The sequence below is a fragment of the Phocoena sinus genome, chromosome 15, assembly GCF_008692025.1.
Source record: "Phocoena sinus isolate mPhoSin1 chromosome 15, mPhoSin1.pri, whole genome shotgun sequence".
NCBI classification, from domain to species: domain Eukaryota; kingdom Metazoa; phylum Chordata; class Mammalia; order Artiodactyla; family Phocoenidae; genus Phocoena; species Phocoena sinus.
In genome coordinates, this window is record NC_045777.1 from 53,408,537 (window position 1) to 53,428,894 (window position 20,358).

The following is a 20,358-nucleotide window of genomic DNA, read 5'->3' on the forward strand; positions in this document are numbered from 1 at the left end:
TACGACAAAGTGATTTAGTTATACATATATATTTTTTCTTTTTCATATTCTTTCCCATTATGGTTTATTACAAGATATTGAATATAGTTCCCTGTGCTATAGAACCTTGTTATCTGTTTTATTCAATATATATAGTAGTTTTTATATGCTAATCCCAAGCTCCTAATTTATCCTCCCCACTCCTTTACCCTTTAGTAACCATGAGTCTGAGTTATCTATGTCTGTAAGTCTATTTCTGCTTTGTAAGTTCATTTGTGTCATATTTTATTTTATTTTTTAACTAGTTATTTATTTATTTTTGGCCGTGCCATGCGGCTTGCAGGATCTTAGTTCCCTGGCCAGTGATTGAAACCACGCCCTTGGCAGTGAAAGCACGGAGTTCTAACCCCTGGACCGCCAGGGAGTTCCCAATTTATTTCATAATTTAGATTCCACATATAAGTGATATCATCTATTTGTTTTTCTCTTTCTAACTTACTTCATTTAATATGACAATCTCTAGGTCCATCCATGTTGCTGCAAATGGCAATATTTCATTCTTTTTTATGGCTGAGAAGTTGCAGCGACTTTATAGAACATATATACCACTAATAATGGGACTCAACTGCGTATGATTCGATTTTATGCGGTGCAGGGGCTTCTCACTGCGATGGCTTCTCTTGTTGCGGAGCACAGCCCCCAGGCGTGTGGGCTTCAGCAGTTGTGGCTCGCGGGCTCTAGAGCACAGGCAAAGTAGTTGTGGCACACGGGCTTAGTCGCTCCGTGGCATGTGGGATCTTCCTGGACCAGGGCTTGAACCCGTGTCCCATGTATTAGCAGGCGGACTCCCAACCACTGCGCCAGCAGGGCAGTCTCTCGATTGACCTTTTTTTTTTTTTTTTTTTGGTACGCGGGCCTCTCACTGTTGTGGCCTCTCCCGTTGCGGAGCACAGGCTCCGGACACGCAGGCTCAGTGGCCATGGCTCACGGGCCAAGCCGCCCCGCGGCATGTGGGATCTTCCCAGACCGGAGCACGAACCCGTGTCCCCTGCATCGGCAGGCGGACTCTCAACCACTGTGCCACCAGGGAAGCCCTCGACTGACATTTTAAAGAATCATTCTGATTGCTGTGTGGAACGTGGTTTAGACCAAGAGAAGCAATTAGGAAGCTGGGAAACCAGCGCACATGCAGTTTTTAAAGTTTCTACTAATCATATTAAAAAAGTAAAAAGAAACAGGTGAGATTGATTTGTACTAATTAACCCAATATATGCAAAACATTATTGTTTCAATATTTAATCAGTATAAAAAATTATCAATGAGATATTTTACATTCTTATTTTTCCCACACCAAGTCTTCGAAATCCAGTGTGTATTTTATACTTACAGCACATCTCAGTTTGGTTCAGCTACATCTCATGGGCTCAAGAGCCACATGTGTCTTGTAGCTATTATATGAGACAGTGCAGATATTGAACATTTATCCATTTACTCATTCAACCAAGCAAGATCTTGTTGTAGGCCTGGAAATATACAGAATGTAATAAAGCCCCATCTCTGTTCTTGAAGTGCACACTCCAGCTACGGAGACTAATGTAACAGCTTGTGTTGAAGACCGCAAGACAAAGTGCTTTGAGAGGTCAGGGAGGGAGCACCCAGATAGGGAAAGCTTCAGAGAGGAGATAGACATTGAAGTTGGGACTTGAAGGATGTGTAGGAGATCCCCAGGTGGAAGAAGTAGGGAAGGGCACTCCTATCAGTGAGAACTGCTTATGCGAAGTCCCAGAGAAATGATGCCGAGCATCTCTGGGGAAATGCAAGCAGTTCTTTATGGCTGGAGTGTAGGGTATGAAATGTGAGGGTGGTGGGTAAGGAAACAAGAGGGTCTTATAGACCAATATATGGAATGTAGAACTTACCCTGTTCAGTAGTAATGGGGAATAGTGAGAATTTTAAGCTAAGTGATGTGATCAGATCTGTGCTTTAGACAGATCATTCTGGCAGCGGGGAAGGGGTGGAAACCAGAGACAGAAAGACCCATTAGGAAGGGAAAGGACCCTAGGATGGATGGAGAAGAAAGCCCTGTGGAGACTGAGAAGGGTCAGAGAGGAGGGAGGGCAAAGGGTGGTCCAGAGTGTTCTGTGCAGTAGAAAAGAACAGGCAAATCTTACTATGCCAGAGGCTGGTGGGGATTTGCTGACCCTCCAGAGTCCATGAAATGGCAGAGGGATTGAGCACCAGTGAGAACCTACAATTTAGTAAGATCGAACTGGGTTCAAGTCTTGGACTATACCACTGTGTGGCCTTGTTCAAAGTACTAAGTTTTTCTTTCTTTATTTTTGGCTGTGTTGGGTCTTCGTTGCTGTGCGCGGGCTTTCTCTAGTTGCAGCAAGCGGGGGCTACTCTTCGTTGCGGTGCACAGGCTTCTTATTGCGGTGGCTTCTTTTGTTGCGGAGCATGGACCCTAGGGTGCACGGGCTTCAGTAGTTGTGGCACACAGGCTCAGTAGTTGTGGCTTACAGGCTCTGGAGCGCAGGCTTAGTTGTGGTGCACGGGCTTAGTTGCTCCGTGGCATGTGGGATCTTCCCGGACCAGGGCTTGAACCTGTGTCCGCTGCATTAGCAGGGGGATTCTTAACCACTGCGCCACCAGGGAAGTCCTCAAAGTACTAAGTTTTTCTAACCACAAAATGAGATTAAATATAAAACCAGCTTCGGGAATTCCCTGGCAGTCCAGTGGTTAGGACTTGGCGCTTTCACTGCTGTGGCCCAGGTTCAATCCCTTGTCAGGGAATTAAGATGCTGCAAGCCGTGTGGCATGGCCAAAAAAAAAAAAAAAAGACCAGCTTCAGGGGGCTGTTGTGAGGATGGATTGGCTTACTGCAGTTAGGTCACTTTGCACGGATCTTGGCACTTACTGACACTCGATACAAATAGTAGCTGTTACTATTTGCTATCCTTTCAATGCTCTGGGCCTCAGTTCCCTCACTTAACAAAAATGGAATTGCCATCTACCACTTGCTGTTAAAGAAATCAAGGAATAAATGAGATGATTGAGTTGTATTTGCACTTAAAACTAAGGGTAGGACTTCCCTGGTAGTCCAGTGGTTAAGAATCCGCCTTCCAATGCAGGGGACAAGGGTTCGATCCCTGGTTGGGGAACTAAGATCCCACATGCTGCGGGACAACTAAACCTGTGCGCCACATCTACTGAGCCCGTGTGCCACAACTAGAGAGCCCCCATGCCACAACTAGAGAGAAGCCCTTGTGCTGCAACGAAAAGATCCCGCATGCCACAACTAAGACCCGACGCAGCCAAAAATAAATAAATATTTTTAAAAATAACTAAAAACAAAGGCAAATGTTCATCAAAAGATGAAACATGGGATCACTAGCAATTCTACTCCTAAGAATATACCCAAGAGAAATGAAAACATATGTCCACACAGAAACACATACACTGATGTCCACAGCATTTGTTCATATTCATAGCATGAATGTTCACATTCACTATAGCCAAGAGAGTGGAAACAACCCATCAACTAATAAGTAGATCAACAGAATGTGTTGTGTTCATACAATGCATTATTATTCGGCCATAAAAAGGACTGAAATTCTGATGCAGACTACAACATGGATAAACCTTGAAAACATCGTGCGAGTTGAAAGAAGTCAATCACACAGGACCCAATATATGCAAAATATTATTGCATAATATCATGTATTTTATGATTCCGTTTATGTAAAATGTTCAGAATAGGCAGATCTGTAGAGACGGAAAGATTAGCAATTGCCTAGGGCTGGGAGAGTTCAGGGGAAGTGGAGGTGACTGCTAATGGGTACAGGTTTTATCTTGGGGGGTGTCACAGTGGTTGCGCAACTCTGTGGGTGTACTGAAAGCCATTGAATTGTACACTTAAATGGGTGAATGTGAATTATACCTTAAAGCAGTTACCAGAGAGAGAGAGAGAGAGAGATAGAAAGATACTACCCAAAGCAACTCAGAAGAATTCAGACACATAATGAAACAACAAAATAAAGGCAAGCCCCCACCCCCTCTGTGCAGAGAGATGTTTTCCGTGTTATTTGCTATAGAATCCATAGGGGCGTATGTGAGACCAGGAGCCCATGACCAGCCATCCCAGGAGGTGGCAGGAGTCATTGGCCATCCTGCAGGATAACTGCTTGTCTCACCTTTTCCTGGGGAGCATTCACTTTCTGCAGACACCTCCATCCTCATGAACACACACCCACGGCTCCTTCCGTGTCACCTGCCTTCTCCTCTGCCCACCGACGTGAACTGCAAAGCCAGCCGCCCTTTATTTTCAGTGCAGATTTGACCCTAACTGGGCCAGCTGGAGCACCTCAGGCCCAGCATGCCTTTGGTGACGGGTGCCTTTGGGCCCCTGCCACTAGATCATCCTCCTGCCGCTGGATGAACACATGTTGGCCTTCAGTGGAGCTGGCCCACTGGATTCCCAACAACTTTCATCCAACCGTTTGCCTCCCAGGTTGTGCAGAAAATGGCCCAGAGTGGGAAAAGTCAGAACTCCTCCATCCTCTCTAAACCAGTGCCATCTGCTGGCAAAACGATGGCGCACATGTGGAGGTGGCCTCCCCGCTGACCTTTCCTTCCTGACTTGGAGCCTGAGTTACAGAACATGGGGGCCGGGGTAATATTCAACCTTCTTTGTTTAGTTCTGTCAGGCCAGAGCTAAAATTGGGCCTGATTCTTACATTGAGACCCAAAGGAAAAGTGCATGTCTTAAGTGTTGAGTTTGATGCATTTTCATGAACCTCACTCGTTAATGCACCAGGTCAAGACACAGAGTGAGACCTCCTCTCCCCAGCAACCTCCTCTGTGCCCCCTTCCACTCACTGTCCCCCCACGAGGAAGCCACTAGCCCGACTTCTACGAATAGATTTGTTTTGCCTGTTTTTGTGTCTTCTATTACAAGCTGGAGCCAGTTGGAGCCAGTTGGAGCATAACGTGTACAGCTCTGTAATGCAACACTCCAGGTAACTAAAGGGTTCTGCCCATTGGAGCAGAGCCTGAGCCCCTCTGGGTGCTGCTCTCCTCCCACAGTCCTCTGTGTCCTCAACCCCCTTCCACCCACCAGGCTGATGCGTTACTGGCTTGAAAGCCTCAAACACAACCTTGTGATCATTTGGGGAGATGCAGCTAACATCACTGAGCACTTGCTTTGTGCCAGGTGCCATGCTAAGCTCTTTACACTCACCCCTCTCTGCATTCCCACAGGGAGCCTGTGTGCATTTACCTAAAGCTGAGCAGAGAGGTAATGTGCTAGGAGTTGCAGAGCCAGCGGCCAGCAGACCCAGCTCCTGTGACCCTGGACTGATTCCTCATCACCCACACTGCTCTCCAGAGGCGGTGCTAGCCAGCACGAACGAGGTAAGAGAGGAAGCTGTCAGACTCAGGCCCTCACGTTGCACAGGACAGGAGGGGAGCCTGCCACCCCTGCAGAATCCACATGATTGGATGATTGATTTGTTTGAATTGTTGCAGATTCTCAGACCTTTGACACAGAAAAGAGCAGCTACAGCATGATGCATTTTCACAAACCGAACACTGTTGTACCCACCTCCCAGCAACCTGCCTCACGCTCCCTTCCAAGCATGAGGTCACCCCGGGGTCACCACGCTCCTGACGTCTAGCAACAAAGATTAGTTTTCTCCCTTTTTGTAGTTTTTACAGAAATGGAACCATATAGTATGAGTTCTTTTGTATATGACTTCTTTGGCTCAGTCTTACACCTACAAAAGTCATCCAGGGACTTCCCTAGCTGTCCAGTGGTTAAGGCTCTGCGCTCCCAATGCAGGGGGCATGGGTTCGATCCCTGGTCAGGGAACTAAGATCCCACATGTTGCGTGGCACAGCCTAAAAAATTAAAAAAAATTTTTTAATTTTAAAAAAGAAAGGAATCCACATTGTTGTATATAGTTGTCAGTGTTCATTCTCATTGTCATGTGATAGTCCATTTTGTGAACAGACCACAGTTTGTCTGTTTTGCTGTTCATGGGCATCTGGGTAATTCCCAGGTAGGAATTTTTAGCTATTCTGATATTGCTGTCACAGACTTTCTGGTGTATGGCATGAGCATATTTCTGTCAGGTGCCCTCCAAGGGGTGGAGTGGCTGGGTCACAGGGTGCTCCTATGTTCAGTTTTGTAGACTGTGCCACAAAGTTTCCCAGTGTGCTTCTGCCAACTCACACTCCACCAAAGCATATGAGAGTTCTGTAGTCGCATCCTTGCCAACACTTGGTATTACCAAACCTTCAAATCTAAATGCTGAATGATTCTAAATGGAAACATGAACGATTTCAATGTTAACATTTCTCTATCATTAATATGGCCCATGAGAGTTAACAACTCCTTTGCACCTGTCATCCAGTTTAGCAAACATTTACTGAGTCCTTCCTATGTGCTGGGCTGTGTGTTCTGGGGACAGAGACACAGAGGAGGAGAAAGGTCTCTGTCAAAGGAACCCCAGGAACTCCCTCTCTTCAGGTCTCAGCTCAGATGTCACCTCTGCAAACAGGCTTCCCTGAGCACCTACCCCCATTATCTCATTGCCTGCTTCACTTTCTTCATAGCACATACATCATCTATTACCTTATTTATCTGTTTACTTATTGCTGTCTTCATGAGGGCAGGAATCTTGTCTTTTTGGTGTTCTCCAGCCCTGGGAATAGTTTCTGGCACATAGTTGACTTTCAGTAAATATTATTTATTGAAAGAAGTGATTGAATGAATGATTGAATAAGTGATTGGCAGGATGAGAGCTGAGATCTTAGATTCAAGTCCTGGCCCTGCCACTTATTAGCTATGTGTGACCTTTAGTAAATTAAGTTTTCTGATCCTCTTTTCCTCATCTATAAAACAGAAGTGCTTTGAACTGGCAGAAGAAAGAACTAGTGAGCTTGAAGCTAGATCGATAGAGATTTGTATCTATACAATCTGAAAAATAGAAAATAAAATGAAAATTGAACAGAGCCTCAGAGAAATGTGCACCAACGTACATGTAATGGAAGTATCAGAAGGAGAGGAGAGAGAGAAGGGAACAGGAAAGATAGTCAAAGAAATAATGCCTGAAAACTTCCCAAATATACTTAAAAAAAAAAAAAACATTAGGGACTTCCCTGGTGGCGCAGTGGTTAAGAATCCACCTGCCAGTGCAGGGGATACACGTTTGAGCCCTGGTCCGGGAAGATCCCACATGCTGCGGAGCAACTAAGCCTGTGTGCCACAACTACTGAGCCTGCATGCTACAACAACTGAAATCCACGTACCTAGAGCCCGTGCTCCACAACAAAAGAAGCCACCGCAATGAGAAGCCTGTGCACTGCAATGAAGAGTAGCCCCCACTCGCTGCAACTAGGGAAAGCCCATGCACAGCAACAAAGACCCAATGCAGCTAAAAACAAAATAATAAATAAAAAAAAGAAAAAAGAGGTGAGGAGGTATCCAGCCATGCACCCTGTAGACCACGTCAAGTGCTTTGGTCTTTGTCCTAAGCACGGGGCTGCAGGGCTGGCCGTGGACAAGGAGGGAAGTAGATGGAATTTGGAGATATTTAGGAAGAAAAGTCAGTAGGGACTGATGAAGGTTGTGATGTGGGTGATTGCTGGGAGCAAGGCATCTGGAAGATCCCTGGGCATCTCTCACGAGTCCCTGGAAACCTGTGGTCTGAGGTCTTTTTAAGGGAGCTGGACAGTGCCTTGTCCGGGTCCCAGTACAATGTAAACTTATATTTTATCCCTCCCCCTGGAGAAATGTGGGCCCTGCAGCTCCTACTCCCACCTGGACACACTCTCCTGAGAGGTGGGCATCAGGGAACCCAACAAATGCAGGCTCTAATTGGCTGTAGCCTCCCCAGAACACCCAGCTGCCCCTTAGCACTTGTAAGGGTTCTGTTTGCATTTTCCTTTCGTTTAGCCAGCCTCACAAATGAGCATTTCGGACTGGTTGGAGGTTCTTGGGTGCAAGCAACAGAAACTGACTCAGGTTACCTGAGCAGAAAAAGGCTTGATTGGAAGGTCACAGTAGCTCACAGAATTATGTTCCTGGCTGGGAAACCTAGCTTGGATGGGAACCAGGAAGCTGGGCCTGGCCAAGATGCCACCCCAGACAGCCTGGCAGGGAAGTTTAGTGCGCCATTACCCAGTGATCTAGTCACTGGACCTTCAACTGCACTGCTCTCGTCCTGAAAATTCCCTTCCCTTTCCATCTGCCCTTCATCCTAGTGAGATAAGGATGGGATGAGAAAGCTGAGGCTCAGGGAGGTAAGTAGCCTCCCTAAGATCAGGTATCTTGCCCAACATGGTAAGAAGGGGCTGAGTCACTGCAATTCCATAGACCATCCCAGACTAATGCTTACCCCACAGCCCCACAGCTTCCTGTGGGTTAGTCCAGAGCTGACGTGTTGAAACAGGTTTTTAAAAATATCGGTCTCAAAATTCAGAACCAGGGACAGCAGTTGCCTTGTTGAATTTTCACATCTAACTACAAACGAGTCCTTGATGGGGAGGGTGGGATCTTCAGCTTCTTCTTGTTCTTTTTTTTTTTTTTTTGGCCATACCGTGTGGCTTGCGGGATCTTCTCAGTTCTCCATCCAGGAATTGAACCTGGGCCACGGCAGTGACAGCCCAAATCCTAACCACTAGCCCACCAAGGAACTCCCAGACCTTCAGCTTCTGAGGAGTGGACAGGTCGCCTGCACCTGCTGTGAGATCCCTCACCTCTACCCCCACCCTGGATGAGCAGAAAATCCAGATACTGGGCAGCCAGAAAGTGCAGACATTCACCACAAGCTCTAATCCTCCACCAGCTGCCTGAGCCTTCCACCTCTCAGTTCTTCCCAGAGCAAGAGAGGAAAGGTTGCCTGGTTATCATTCTTAGCTACTTATCCAGCGAGAAAAATGGTTTGTCTGGGTGAAGCAGAAGAATGGCACTTTACAGAACTGATTTGATCGTTGACCTCAATTTATTTGGGAGGAAAAAAAATGCTACTGCTTGTTTCCAATCATGTTAATTGGCTTCTGGCTCTGACCAGCCATTCAAAGAAGTTCCCAGTGACAAGTTTGTCCTGAAATTGTCTAAATTAGGGTTCTGCCATCAGAACTGAGTGGTGCCAGCTCACAGCTGCTCTCTGCTGACCTAAGGGCAGGGTCCCTCCCCAGCGACAGCAGACCCTCCAGGAAGCTGGGAAAACCCTGTGAGGTGACCTCTTCCATACAAGCAGCCAGCTCTTTGGGTCTTTCATTTTTATAACATACATTTTATTTTAAGACCTAAAGTGGCACAATTTAAAAAAAATTTTTTGAAGTATAGTTGATTTACGATGTTGTGTTAATTTCTGCTGTACAGCAAAGTGTTCAGTTACACATACATATATATATTCTTTTTCATATTCTTTTGCATTATCGATAATCACAGGATATTGAATATAGTTCCCTGTGCTATATATCCTATATATAATAGTTTGCATCTGCTAATCCAAAACTCCCAGTCCTTCCCTCCCCCACCCCCCCCTTGGCAACCACAAGTTCTCTATATCTGTGAGTCTGTTTCTGTTTTGTAGATAAGTTAATTTGTGTCATATTTTACATTCCACATATAAGTGATATCATATAGTATTTGTCTTTCTCTTTCTGACTTACTTCACCTAGTGTGATAGTCTCTAGGTCCATCCACGTTGATGCAAATGGCATTATTTCATTCTTTTTTATGGCTGAGTAGTATTCCATTGTATATATAGACTACATCTTCTTTACCCATTCCTCTGTCCATGGACATGTAGGTTGTTTCCATGTCTTGGCTATTGTAAATAGTGCTACTGTGAACACAGGGGTGCATGTATCTTTTCGAATTAGAGTTTTGTCTGGATGTATGCCTAGGAGTGGGATTGCTGGATCATATGGCAACTCTTTTTTTAGTTTTTTGAGGAACCTCCATGCTGGTTTCCATAGTGGCTACACCAATGTACATTCCCACCAGCAGTGTAGGAGAGTTCTCTTTTCTCCACACCCTCTCCAGCATTTATTATTTGTAGACTTTTTGATGATAACCATTCTGACTGGTGTGAGGTGGTACCTCACTGTAGTTTTGATTTGCATTTCTCTAATAATTAGCAATGTTGAGCATCTTTTCATGTGCCTATTGGCCGTCTGTGTGTTTTCTTTGGAGAAATATCTATTTAGGTCTTCTGCCCATTTTTCGATGGGGTTGTTTGTTTTATGTTCTTGAGTTGTAGGAACTGTTTGTATATTTTGTATAAGCCCTTGTCAGTTGCATCATTTGCAAATATTTTCTCCCAGTCCATAGGTTGTCTTTTTGTTTTGTTTATGGTTTCCTTTGCTTTCCAAAAGCTTGTAAATTTGATTAGGTTCCATTTGTTTATTTTTCTTATTTCTATTGCCTTGGGAGACTGACCTAAGAAAACATTGCTACAGTTTATGCCAGAGAGCGTTTTGCCTACATTCTCTTCTAGTTTTATGGTGAACGACACAATTTTTTTTTTTTTTTTTTTATGCGTTACGCGGGCCTCTCACTGTTGTGGCCTCTCCCGTTGCGGAGGACAGGCTCCGGACGCGCAGGCTCAGCAGCCATGGCTCACGGGCCCAGCCGCTCCGCGGCATGTGGGATCTTCCCAGACCGGGGCACGAACCCGTGTCCCCTGCATCGGCAGGCGGACTCTCAACCACTGCGCCACCAGGGAAGCCCAACGACACAATTTTTAAAGTTTATGGATCCTTTCAAGTCTAACACATTGACTTTTTTTTGCATTTTCATCATCAGTGTTTCGATTTAGCAGCATCAAATCACCTGTAACATACACGGCTTTCCCAGGTCTTGCCATTCTGCAATGTGAAATGAGCAAATGCATGTGTGTACAAGATGCAGGCTGGTGGGACCAGGACCAGGTTAGCTGGTACAGTGCTTGGGGAGACCACTGGGTGTGAATCCCAGGGGCTATCTTTGGAGTATATGTTGGAGGCTGGCTACTCCAATAAGCCTACTAATGCCCATCCCCCACTCTCATTTTTCCCTCTTTTATTGTATTTTTATAGATTTAGTTATTTATTTGTTTGTTTTTGGCTGCACTGGGTCTTTGTTGTTGGGTCTTCATTGCTGCAAGCAGGCTTTCTCTAGTTGCGGTGAGCGGGGGCTACTCTTCGTTGTGGTGCATGGGTTTCTCATTGCGGTGGCTTCTCTTGTTGCAGAGCTCAGGCTCTAGGCGCGTGAGCTTCAGTAGTTGTGGCACGTGGGCTCAGTAGTTGTGGCTCGCGGGCTCTAGAGCACAGGCTCAGTAGTTGTGGCGCACAGGCTTAGGTGCTCCGCGGCATGTGGGATCTTCCCAGACCAGGGCTCGAACCCATGTCCCCTGCGTTTGCAGGCGGATTCTCAACCACTGCGCCACCAGGGAAGTCCCTTTTTTTTTTAATTGAAAAAAATTTTTTTTTTGGCTGTGCTGTGCATCTTGTGGGATCTTAGTTCTCCGACCAGGGATTAAACCCAGGCCATATTAGTGAAAGTGCCAAGTCCTAACCACTGGACCACCAGGGTATTCCCTGCCCTGTTTTATTATGTTTATAACTCTTTTCACTACCTGAAGTTATTTCTTTGTTGTAAAATAAGTGTCCATCTCCCCCACTAACCTGTACGCTCTGTGAGATCAGAGACCTCCTCAGGCCTCACTGAGGTCTCCTCCATGATTAAGAGCAGCATCTGGCACACAGTAGGTGCTCAATAAATATTGGTTGAAGGAGAGAATGAAGAATCAGTGTCAGGTCCAGTGCCGGGTTCTGAGAAGTATATCAGCATCTCTGTGGTGGGCTTGCAGCCCTTATCTTGAAGGTCTGAGACTAGATTGGGCTCTGTGAGGTGAGTTTCTTTGAGATTGCAGGAGCTGCCAGCACCGACTGTGACGTTTCCCTAAATGCTGGTGTCCTAGCCTCAGAGTAAGCTGGGGCCTAGTAACACTCCACTGCCCACCAGGACTCCTACAGTGGAGACTTCCCCAGACACAGGAATGGTTTCATATGCCAGGCATCCCCCGCAAAATGACAAAGAGCCACTTTGTCATTACACCAGCTTGCCCAGCCTAGCCCCCAGTGACTGAGAATTGCTTCAGATTCTGTCTCTCACATTTCTTTGTAAGGCCTGTGGGGCGTGTAGTCTGGCCCCATGCTCTCCCCTCCAGCCTTGCTGCTACACTAAGCAACCCATTTCACTCACCCCCCCCTTACCTTCCCTCACCCACCTGGGCAGGTCTTGCTTCTGGTTCCATAATAATACAGTGCCACAGTCCCCAGTCTGCCGGTCGGAAGTCCAAAAAGCTCCAGCCACTGAAGGTTTTCTCTAAGGTCTTGTCCTTCCAGCCGAGACCACCAGGAACCCAGCTGTAGTTGAGCAAAGTTGGCCTCATGGACTTGTTGCCATAAGGGAGAACATACAGCGTGTCTGTTCTGATCACCTCTCGCTCACCCCTTGGTAGGAAGGGACCCCACCCTCAATAGTACCACACCTGGCCCTGGACAGATGAGATCCACGCATATACTCACAGCTGGGGGAAGAGGACACTGAGGGCCACCTGGTGGAAGCCTCTAGAATCAGGACAGAAGACAGAGTTCTTGGAGTTAGGAAGCAGAGGGAACCAGCAAGGGCTGTGGGTGCAGTCTTTGTAGTAATGGGGGTGGGGGTCTCCCCTGGTTCCCACAGGAGGATATGATGGACTTGCTTGAATAATTTCACAGGCTGGCCGGGAACCGAAGCCCCTCAGGATGAGGACGGAGTGGAGTGCAGCTGGTCTGGCTGTTGGGGGAACTAGCAGGGTGGGGGGCCTTCCCTGCTGGGTGGGGGGCACCTCTGACAAGAGCAGGGGAAACCAAGAGGGCCTGTGAGACCCAAAGATGTCAAGGTAGCAGTTGAAATTTTAGTCTATGGGGAGTTCCCTGGTGGTCTAGTGGTTAGGATTCGGTGCTTTCACTGCCAGGGCCTGGGTTTAGTCCCTGGTCAGGGAACTGAGATCCAGTAAGCCACACAGTACACCAAAAGAAAAAGAAAAAGGAAATTTTAGTCTAACAACGCAGTGGGGATCCCAGGGACATCTCACAAGAGGGTTAAGGTAGAAGGACTTGTTCTGGGATTTGGCCCTTGTCAGGCGATGTGGGGGGCATTCTGGGTTGGTGCTGTCAGGAAGCAGGGGTAGTTCTATGGTATTTTAACCAGTCTTATCTCGAAGGCCGGAGGAATGAAGCAAAGCTAACGGTCTAGCTGGTCGAGAAGCATCAGTCACTTGGCTCAGCCAGGACGGGGGCCACATGGTCATATTTGTAGTTTGGATGACGTTCTGTTCTTGTCTGAGTTCAGACATGACTGTTACTGGCCTTGTTTGGTCTTGAGCCCATCACAGGCAGAGCGGCCCTGTCGGTTGGGGCTTCTGGGAAGTCACCTTCACTGAAGTGGACCAAGGCCCCCCCAGCTGGGCCAGTTTCCCATCCACACTGCCTCTCTCCTCCCCCGTGCCCCTTCTAGCTGAGGGCAGACGAGGTCAGCCCTCAGGCCGCTCATTTCGATACCCAGAACTCTGCCCTTGACAAAGCATGCAGGTCAGGAGGTTTGTAGCTGGACTGTGTGTGATTAGACCTCCCACTTTTGTGCATGTGAGCTGTCCAGTCCTCTCATGGGGCAGTTGCTGCACTTAAGGCTCTGGACAGCAGACATCAGCCACCACAACACAGGCAGATGTCAAACAAAACTGGCTGTTGGTTGTGGTACCAGATCCTGAAGACAGAGACCTCGACTACCAAACCCAGGCCCTGAAAACCGCCCCAGAGTCGGGCTCATCTTTCCCTAGAGACCCCATTGACTTTTTTTTGGAGGCCAGTCATGAGCTGTGTACTTGACCCCATTGACTTTTTTTTGGAGGCCAGTTATGAGCTGTGTACTTGACCCGTGGTATTTATACTGATGCTGCAAGAAGTGTCTGTTCCAATACAAATTCCTGTTGGTTAGACAAGGAGAAATTCAGGGCTTTGGGATCCGCTAGCAAATTTACATCCGCCAGGTTCATTGGGCTTCCATTATGGGAAGCTGGGGTTTCCTAACTCCGAGAACCCTGTCTTCTGTCCTGATTCTGGAGGCTTCCGAGGAGCGAGCTGCCTCTCCATGACGCCCCCTGCACGCTTCTTGGAAGGGGTCATTGGTCTTACAAAACTGAAGGGCTTGAATTAAAAGGCGGCCTCTTGGTCTGTTGGAACATTCCTCAACAATTAACTGGGCAGCTGCTCTGCCCACCCCAGGCTCTCAGAAGCTTGCCCGCTCGCCCACGTTCTCTGGTGTCCTAGCAACCGGAAACTCATCTGAGCTCCAGCAGGGACAGAGGCCATTTTCTCCCTGACCACTGTGACTTGCAGCCTCCCCGGGCCCCTGAGGACCTGTCCGTACAGCTTGCGGGTCCACTGAAAGCCACCGTTTGTCCCCATGGACTCCCAGAAGGCCAGCCCAGCCGGCCCCTAACCCCGGCAGAATGAGCTTCTCGCTCACGTTCTCAGAGCTGGTCAACATCGCCATCCCACAGTGCAGGGTGGTGAACTTCAAGGCCCTGCACCTCCTACTCCAGGGTATCCTGGAGCACATCCACATGGCTGACCTTGAGAAGGTCCTCTCGGTGGATGAGGACTTCCTCCACACCTCGCCAGCCATGTTCATGCCCCGGGAAGGAGACGCCCAGCCCATCCTTAACGCCATGAAGAGGCTCGGCAACATCTTCGACCACCTGGTGAGCCATGTGGACAAGATGGAGAACCAGCTGGCCGTGCTGCAGGAACTGCCCTCCACCTCCCAGCTGCTGGAGGGCAGCCAGGGCACTGGCCAGCGTGCCCAGGACTTATGGAACCTGATAAAGCTCCGGATATTGGAGGGCAACGAGGAAGCCATGGCCAAGGTAAGCCGCCTGGACTCCAGAAGCTGCCGTCCCCCTTGGCTCTCCTGCCAGGCTGTTCACCCCTACCTGGTGCCCCTGATGAAGGGCCCTGCCCTTAACCAGGAGAGGAATTTGGCTTTGGACTCAGGCAGAACCGAAGCTCCAAGTTTCCATCCTTCATCAGTGTAGAGGAAAGAAGCCCATACACTGTGTGAAATGTCCAGAGTGGGCACATTCGTAGAGACAGAAAGCAGATGGGTGGTTGCCAGGGGCTGGAGGGAGAGGAAATGGGGAAGGACTGCTTAGTGGTTACAGGGTTTCCTTTTGGGGTGGTGATGAGGTTTTAGAACTAAATAGAGAACAACACTATTAAAGCAGTAAATGCTACTGAACTATACACTTTCAAATGGTATTTTTTTGTTTTTGCGGTACGTGGGCCTCTCACTGTTGCGGCCTCTCCCGTTGCGGAGCACCGGCTCTGGACGCGCAGGCTTAGCGGCCATGGCTCACGGGCCTAGCCGCTCCACGGCATGTGGGATCTTCCCAGACTGGGGCACGAACCCGTGTCCCCTGCATCAGCAGGCGGACTCTCAACCACTGCACCACCAGGGAAGCCCTCAAATGGTATGTTATGTGAATCTCACCTCAATGAAAAAAAAATAATTGAGGACCTGTAGGTGAGGAAACTGACACTCAGAAAATAGAACTACCATATGACCCAGCAATCCCACTACTGGGCATATACCCTGAGAAAACCATAATTCAAAAAGGCACATGCACACCAATGTTCACTGCAGCACTATTTACAATAGCCAGGATGTGGAAGCAACCTAAATGCCCATCGACAGGTGAATGGATAAAGAAGATGTTGTACCTATATACAATGGAATATTACTCATCCATAAAAAGGAACAAAATTGGGTCATTTGTAGAGATGTGGATGGACCTAGACTCTCATACAGAGTGAAGTAAGAAAGAGAAAAATATCACATCTTAACACATATATGTGGAATCTAGAAAAATGGTACAGACAAACTTATTTGCAGGGCAGGAATAGAGATGCAGATGTAGAGAACGGACATGGGGACATAGGAGGCAAGGGGAGGGTGGGACGAAGTGGGAGATTAGGATTGACATAAGTACACTACCATGTGTAAAATAGGTAGCTAGTGGGAACCTGCTGTATAGCACAGGGAGCTCAGCTCAGTGCTCTGTGATGACCTAGATGGGTGGGATGGGGGGGAGGTCCAAGAGGGAGGGGATATATGTATACATATAGCTGAGTTACTTTATTGTACAGCAGAAACTAACACAACATTGTAAAGCAACTATACCCCAATTTAAAAAAAAGAAAAGAAAAGAAATATTGATTTGCTGCGGGTGCAGCAGCCAGTGACCGGGGAACAGGGATGAGCTGAGGCCTTCTGATTCAGGACCCACCTTGGAACTCTTGCTCCCCTGCCTCCCCACCCAGCACACAGTTATCCATCAGGAGCTGTAGCCTTGGGGAAGAGTTGGATTTTGAAGAATAAATACCCCAGCCTCTCTCTCCTCCCTTCCTCCCATTGGCCAAACAAGAGGGCCAGAAGTCAGAGCACCAGGGGAGTGGAGAGCGCAGTGCCTGTGGGTCAGCCTCTGAGGGCAGTGAGTAGGGGCAGAGGATGGATGTGCGGGGCCAACAGAGAACGTCCATCACACGGAGGAGTCATTCCAGGATGTCTTAGGTTAACACTCCTCTTATTTAAATTGAGGTGCGAGTCACATAACATAAAGTGAACAGCTGGGTGGCATTTGGTACATTGATAGTGTAGTGCAAGCACCACCTCTATCCCCTTCTAAACCATTTCCATGGTTCGAAAAGGAAACCCTGTGTCCTCGTCACTCCCCACTCTTCCTCCCTCCACCCCAACAATGCTAATCTGCTTTCTGGCTCTAAAGATTTACCAATTCTGGGCATTTCATAGAAATAGAATCATACAATATATGGCTTTTTGTGTCTGGCTTCTCTCACTGAGCGTCATGTTTCCCAGGTTCATCCACATTGTAGCCTGTGTCTGTGCTTCACTCCCTTTTATGGCTGAATAGTATTCTATCGTAGGGACAGACCACATTGGGTTTAACCATTCACCTGTTGCTGGGCATTTGGCTTGAGACTCTTTTTTTTGGCCTCATCGTGCAGCTTGCAGGATTGTAGTTCCCAAACCAGGGATTGAACCCGGGGTCCCTGCAGTGAAAGCACCCAGTCTTAACCACTGGACCACTAGGGAATCCTGGGTTGAGACTCTTTTTAAACAAAAGCAGTGTATTATTTGAAGGACGCTGGGGTTTCTCATTGGCACCAAGGAAGAAGTGGGTGGACAGGCCTCAAAGGGAGGAAGTGTTCGTAGATCTCCTGCATCTTAAAAACAGCCCTTAACTTGTCTCAGCTTCCAGCTGCCAGTCTCCGGGTCTTCTGGTTATAATTTTTGGGTAAGAGAATGAGATGGCACACCTAGGGTCAGGTGTCCACTCCTGGCCAGGCAGGCAGGGTCGTGCCTAAGAATTAGAGCTCCTGGAGGCCCATTCCCACTGCCTGAACTGGCAGGCACCCCAAAGCTATCAATACACAGGGACCACCAGGCTTTACATCCAACCTGGGGGCTGAAAAAGGTGGGAGCCCTGGTGCAGGTGTTTGTAGAGGTGACAGAAACAGACAATGCAAGATCCCTTCCTAGAACTCAGAGACTCTATAGGCCATGAGAAGCACAGAGCAGAGTCCACCAGCCTGACTTTCCTGGGCCTTGTGCCTCTTCTCCTCACTGTCCCCTTCACCCTCACTCCTCCACTGGCTCCCTCCCCAGGGGAATGATCTTGAGAACAAGCGCTCACTGCATGCCAGGTGAGCTGGATGCTCCATCTGTTCACTCCTTTAATCTTCTTAACGACTCTAAGAGGAAAGTGCTGTCATTATCCCGTGCTTACAGATGAGGAAATGGAGGCACAGAGAGGTTAAGTAACCCACTCGAGGTCACAGAGTTAGAAAATGGGGAGCCAGTGCCAACTTGAGCCGAGTGGGTAGCTGGAAGGCATAGGATTGTGGGTGCTGAGATGCCACTTACCCCCTGGAAGGGGTGAGGGATGGCCACGGCCTCCTCCTCCCAGGATTGTTAACAACAATTAAAACCAAACAAGATAAAGCATGGGAACTGCTTAGCACAGAGCTGGACGTCCGTTCTGGCCGAGATGGGCTGATGCAGGCGAGAGGCAAAGCGACACGGTGTGAGCCATAAATCTTCGTGCTCAGTGGAAGCAGCCGGGCACAGAGAACCACACTGCATGATTCTGTTCATAGACAACGCCCAGAATAGGAAAGTCCGTAGCAACAGAAAATGTCAGTTGCCGGGGGCTGGGAGTTGAGTGCTGGTGGGTATGGGTTTTTTCTGGGGCGATGAAAATGTTCTGGAACTAGATAGTGGTGACGGCTGCACAAACCTGTGAATGTACCAACTGCCACCGAATTGTTCACTTTAGTATTGTTATGTGTGTTTTACCACACGCACAAAAAGCAGAGATCATCTAACTATATGCTGTCTCCAAGAGACACACTGATTCAAAGACAAATAGGTTGGAAGTTAAAGGATAGAAAAAGATATTCCACACAAGCAGTAGCCAGAAGAGAGCTGGAGTTACTGTACTAACATCAGACAGGATAGACTTTAAGACAAGAAGTGTTACTAGAGACAACAGAAGGCTGCAGGGGTGGCTGAGGGCAGGTTACAGGGACCTCAAAGCTGGAGAGGTGGACACGATGTCCGAGGTGCCAGCCCCTCCGGAGCAGCCTGCCCCCGGCCTGCCTTGATGGATGAAGTCTCCTAGAATGCACGAGTACCCAGAGTGGCCCAGCCAGCTCACACAGGGGGCTGGTGGACAGGTTCGGAACTGGTCATGCCGCCCTCAGAGGACTGTTTGTGTACCTAGGAATGTCCCCACCACCGTTAGAGAATGTCGCCAAGTCCCAGACTGGCTGAGGTTGCCAGGGTTACCACGAAGCTGACCCATTGTCGGGGTTGCCATGGTAGCTGGTTCTAGGGCAGTGCAAGCTGCTTAGCTAAGAATCTACAACCCACTCCCACCGTACCCCCAACTCCGGGCCACGTCAGCCAGGCTGGCAGACCAAATGCCACCCTTCATGGGGAAAGACAAGCCTCCCAGCCCCAGCACTTACCCCAGATGGGGTGAATGGTGCCCTGGAAACTAGGGCAGGCACAAAGGGGGCTTCTGGAGAGGTTTGGGAGGACCCACAGGTGCAGCACAAGGGGTGGTGCTCTTGGTCAGCACACCGCTGGATTTGGGGGCTCGGGTAGGGCAGCAGGTCCTCACTAAGCAAGCTTAGATTGCAGTTTCTAACCCTCAGCATGACTGACATTTGGGGCCGGATAATTCTTTGTGGTGGAGATTGTCCTGTGCACTGAAGGATGCTGAGCAGCATCCTTGGCCTCTACCCACTAGATGCCAGGAACACCCCATAGTCATGACAACCAGAAATGTCTCCAGACTTGCCAAATGCCCACTGGGGGCCAAATCGCCCCATTGAGAACTGCTTAGAAAACCTGGGCTCCCTGCTTGCTGTGCAACCTCCAGGGGGGCACCCACCCAGGCTCCTGGCGCCAGGGAGCATTTCCAGAATTGCAAGTTCCCAGGCCCTGCCTGCATCTCCCAGGCAGCCCTGAACAGGAGTTTTTTTTTTTTTTTTTTTTTTTAATTAATTATTGATGTATGAAAGTATTTATGGTTGTGTTGGGTCTTCGTTTCTGTGCGAGGGCTTTCTCTAGTTGCGGCAAGTGGGGGCCACTCTTCATCGCGATGTGCGGGCCTCTCAGTATCGCGGTCTCTCTTGTTGCAGAGCACAGGCTCCAGACGCGCAGGCTCAGTAATTGTGGCTCACGGGCCCAGTTGCTCCGTGGCATGTGGGATCTTCCCAGACCAGGGCTCGAACCCGTGTCCCCTGCATTGGCAGGCAGATTCTCAACCACTGCACCACCAGGGAAGCCCTGAACAGGAGTTTTAGAAAGCTGCTCAGAAGCCCCTGGCTGTCTCTTCGAGGCCTCGGTTATCTCAGGTTATCTCATCTGTTATGATAACCCCTGCTGGCGTCACAGGGGAAAATCAGGGGCCATGTCCACTGTCTGTTATTAAGATTGTTCTGGCTAACCCCGTTTCCATAAGTAAACTTGTGTGTCCCACTAGGGGATTGTAACAACCTGTTGCTGCTTTTGTTTTGAAATTTCAAAACTCCCTCCCCATTTTACTCCCCCAACCAAAATCTGCTGTGTATCCCACAATTAAAATGATTTTAAATTTAAATTGGTTTTTGAGAATTCCAAAGCAAAGCTTAAGGGCACGGAAGACCCTTTGGGGTTTTAGAGAATCAAGGTGAAAGTCATTGCAGTAA

The 20,358-nt window shown here is 48.4% G+C and overlaps 1 protein-coding gene across 1 annotated transcript in view; it reads left to right on the forward strand.

The window, feature by feature from the left end:
• The window catches only part of C15H16orf96 (chromosome 15 C16orf96 homolog), a 59,107-nt gene that overhangs the window by 1,375 nt on the left and 37,374 nt on the right, over window positions 1–20,358 (forward strand). Inside the window, 2 exon segments of the mRNA XM_032606113.1 lie at window positions 5,239–5,391; window positions 13,245–14,948. Of these exon segments, the coding sequence (XP_032462004.1) occupies window positions 14,532–14,948 (417 nt within the window). The 5' untranslated portion in view covers window positions 5,239–5,391; window positions 13,245–14,531.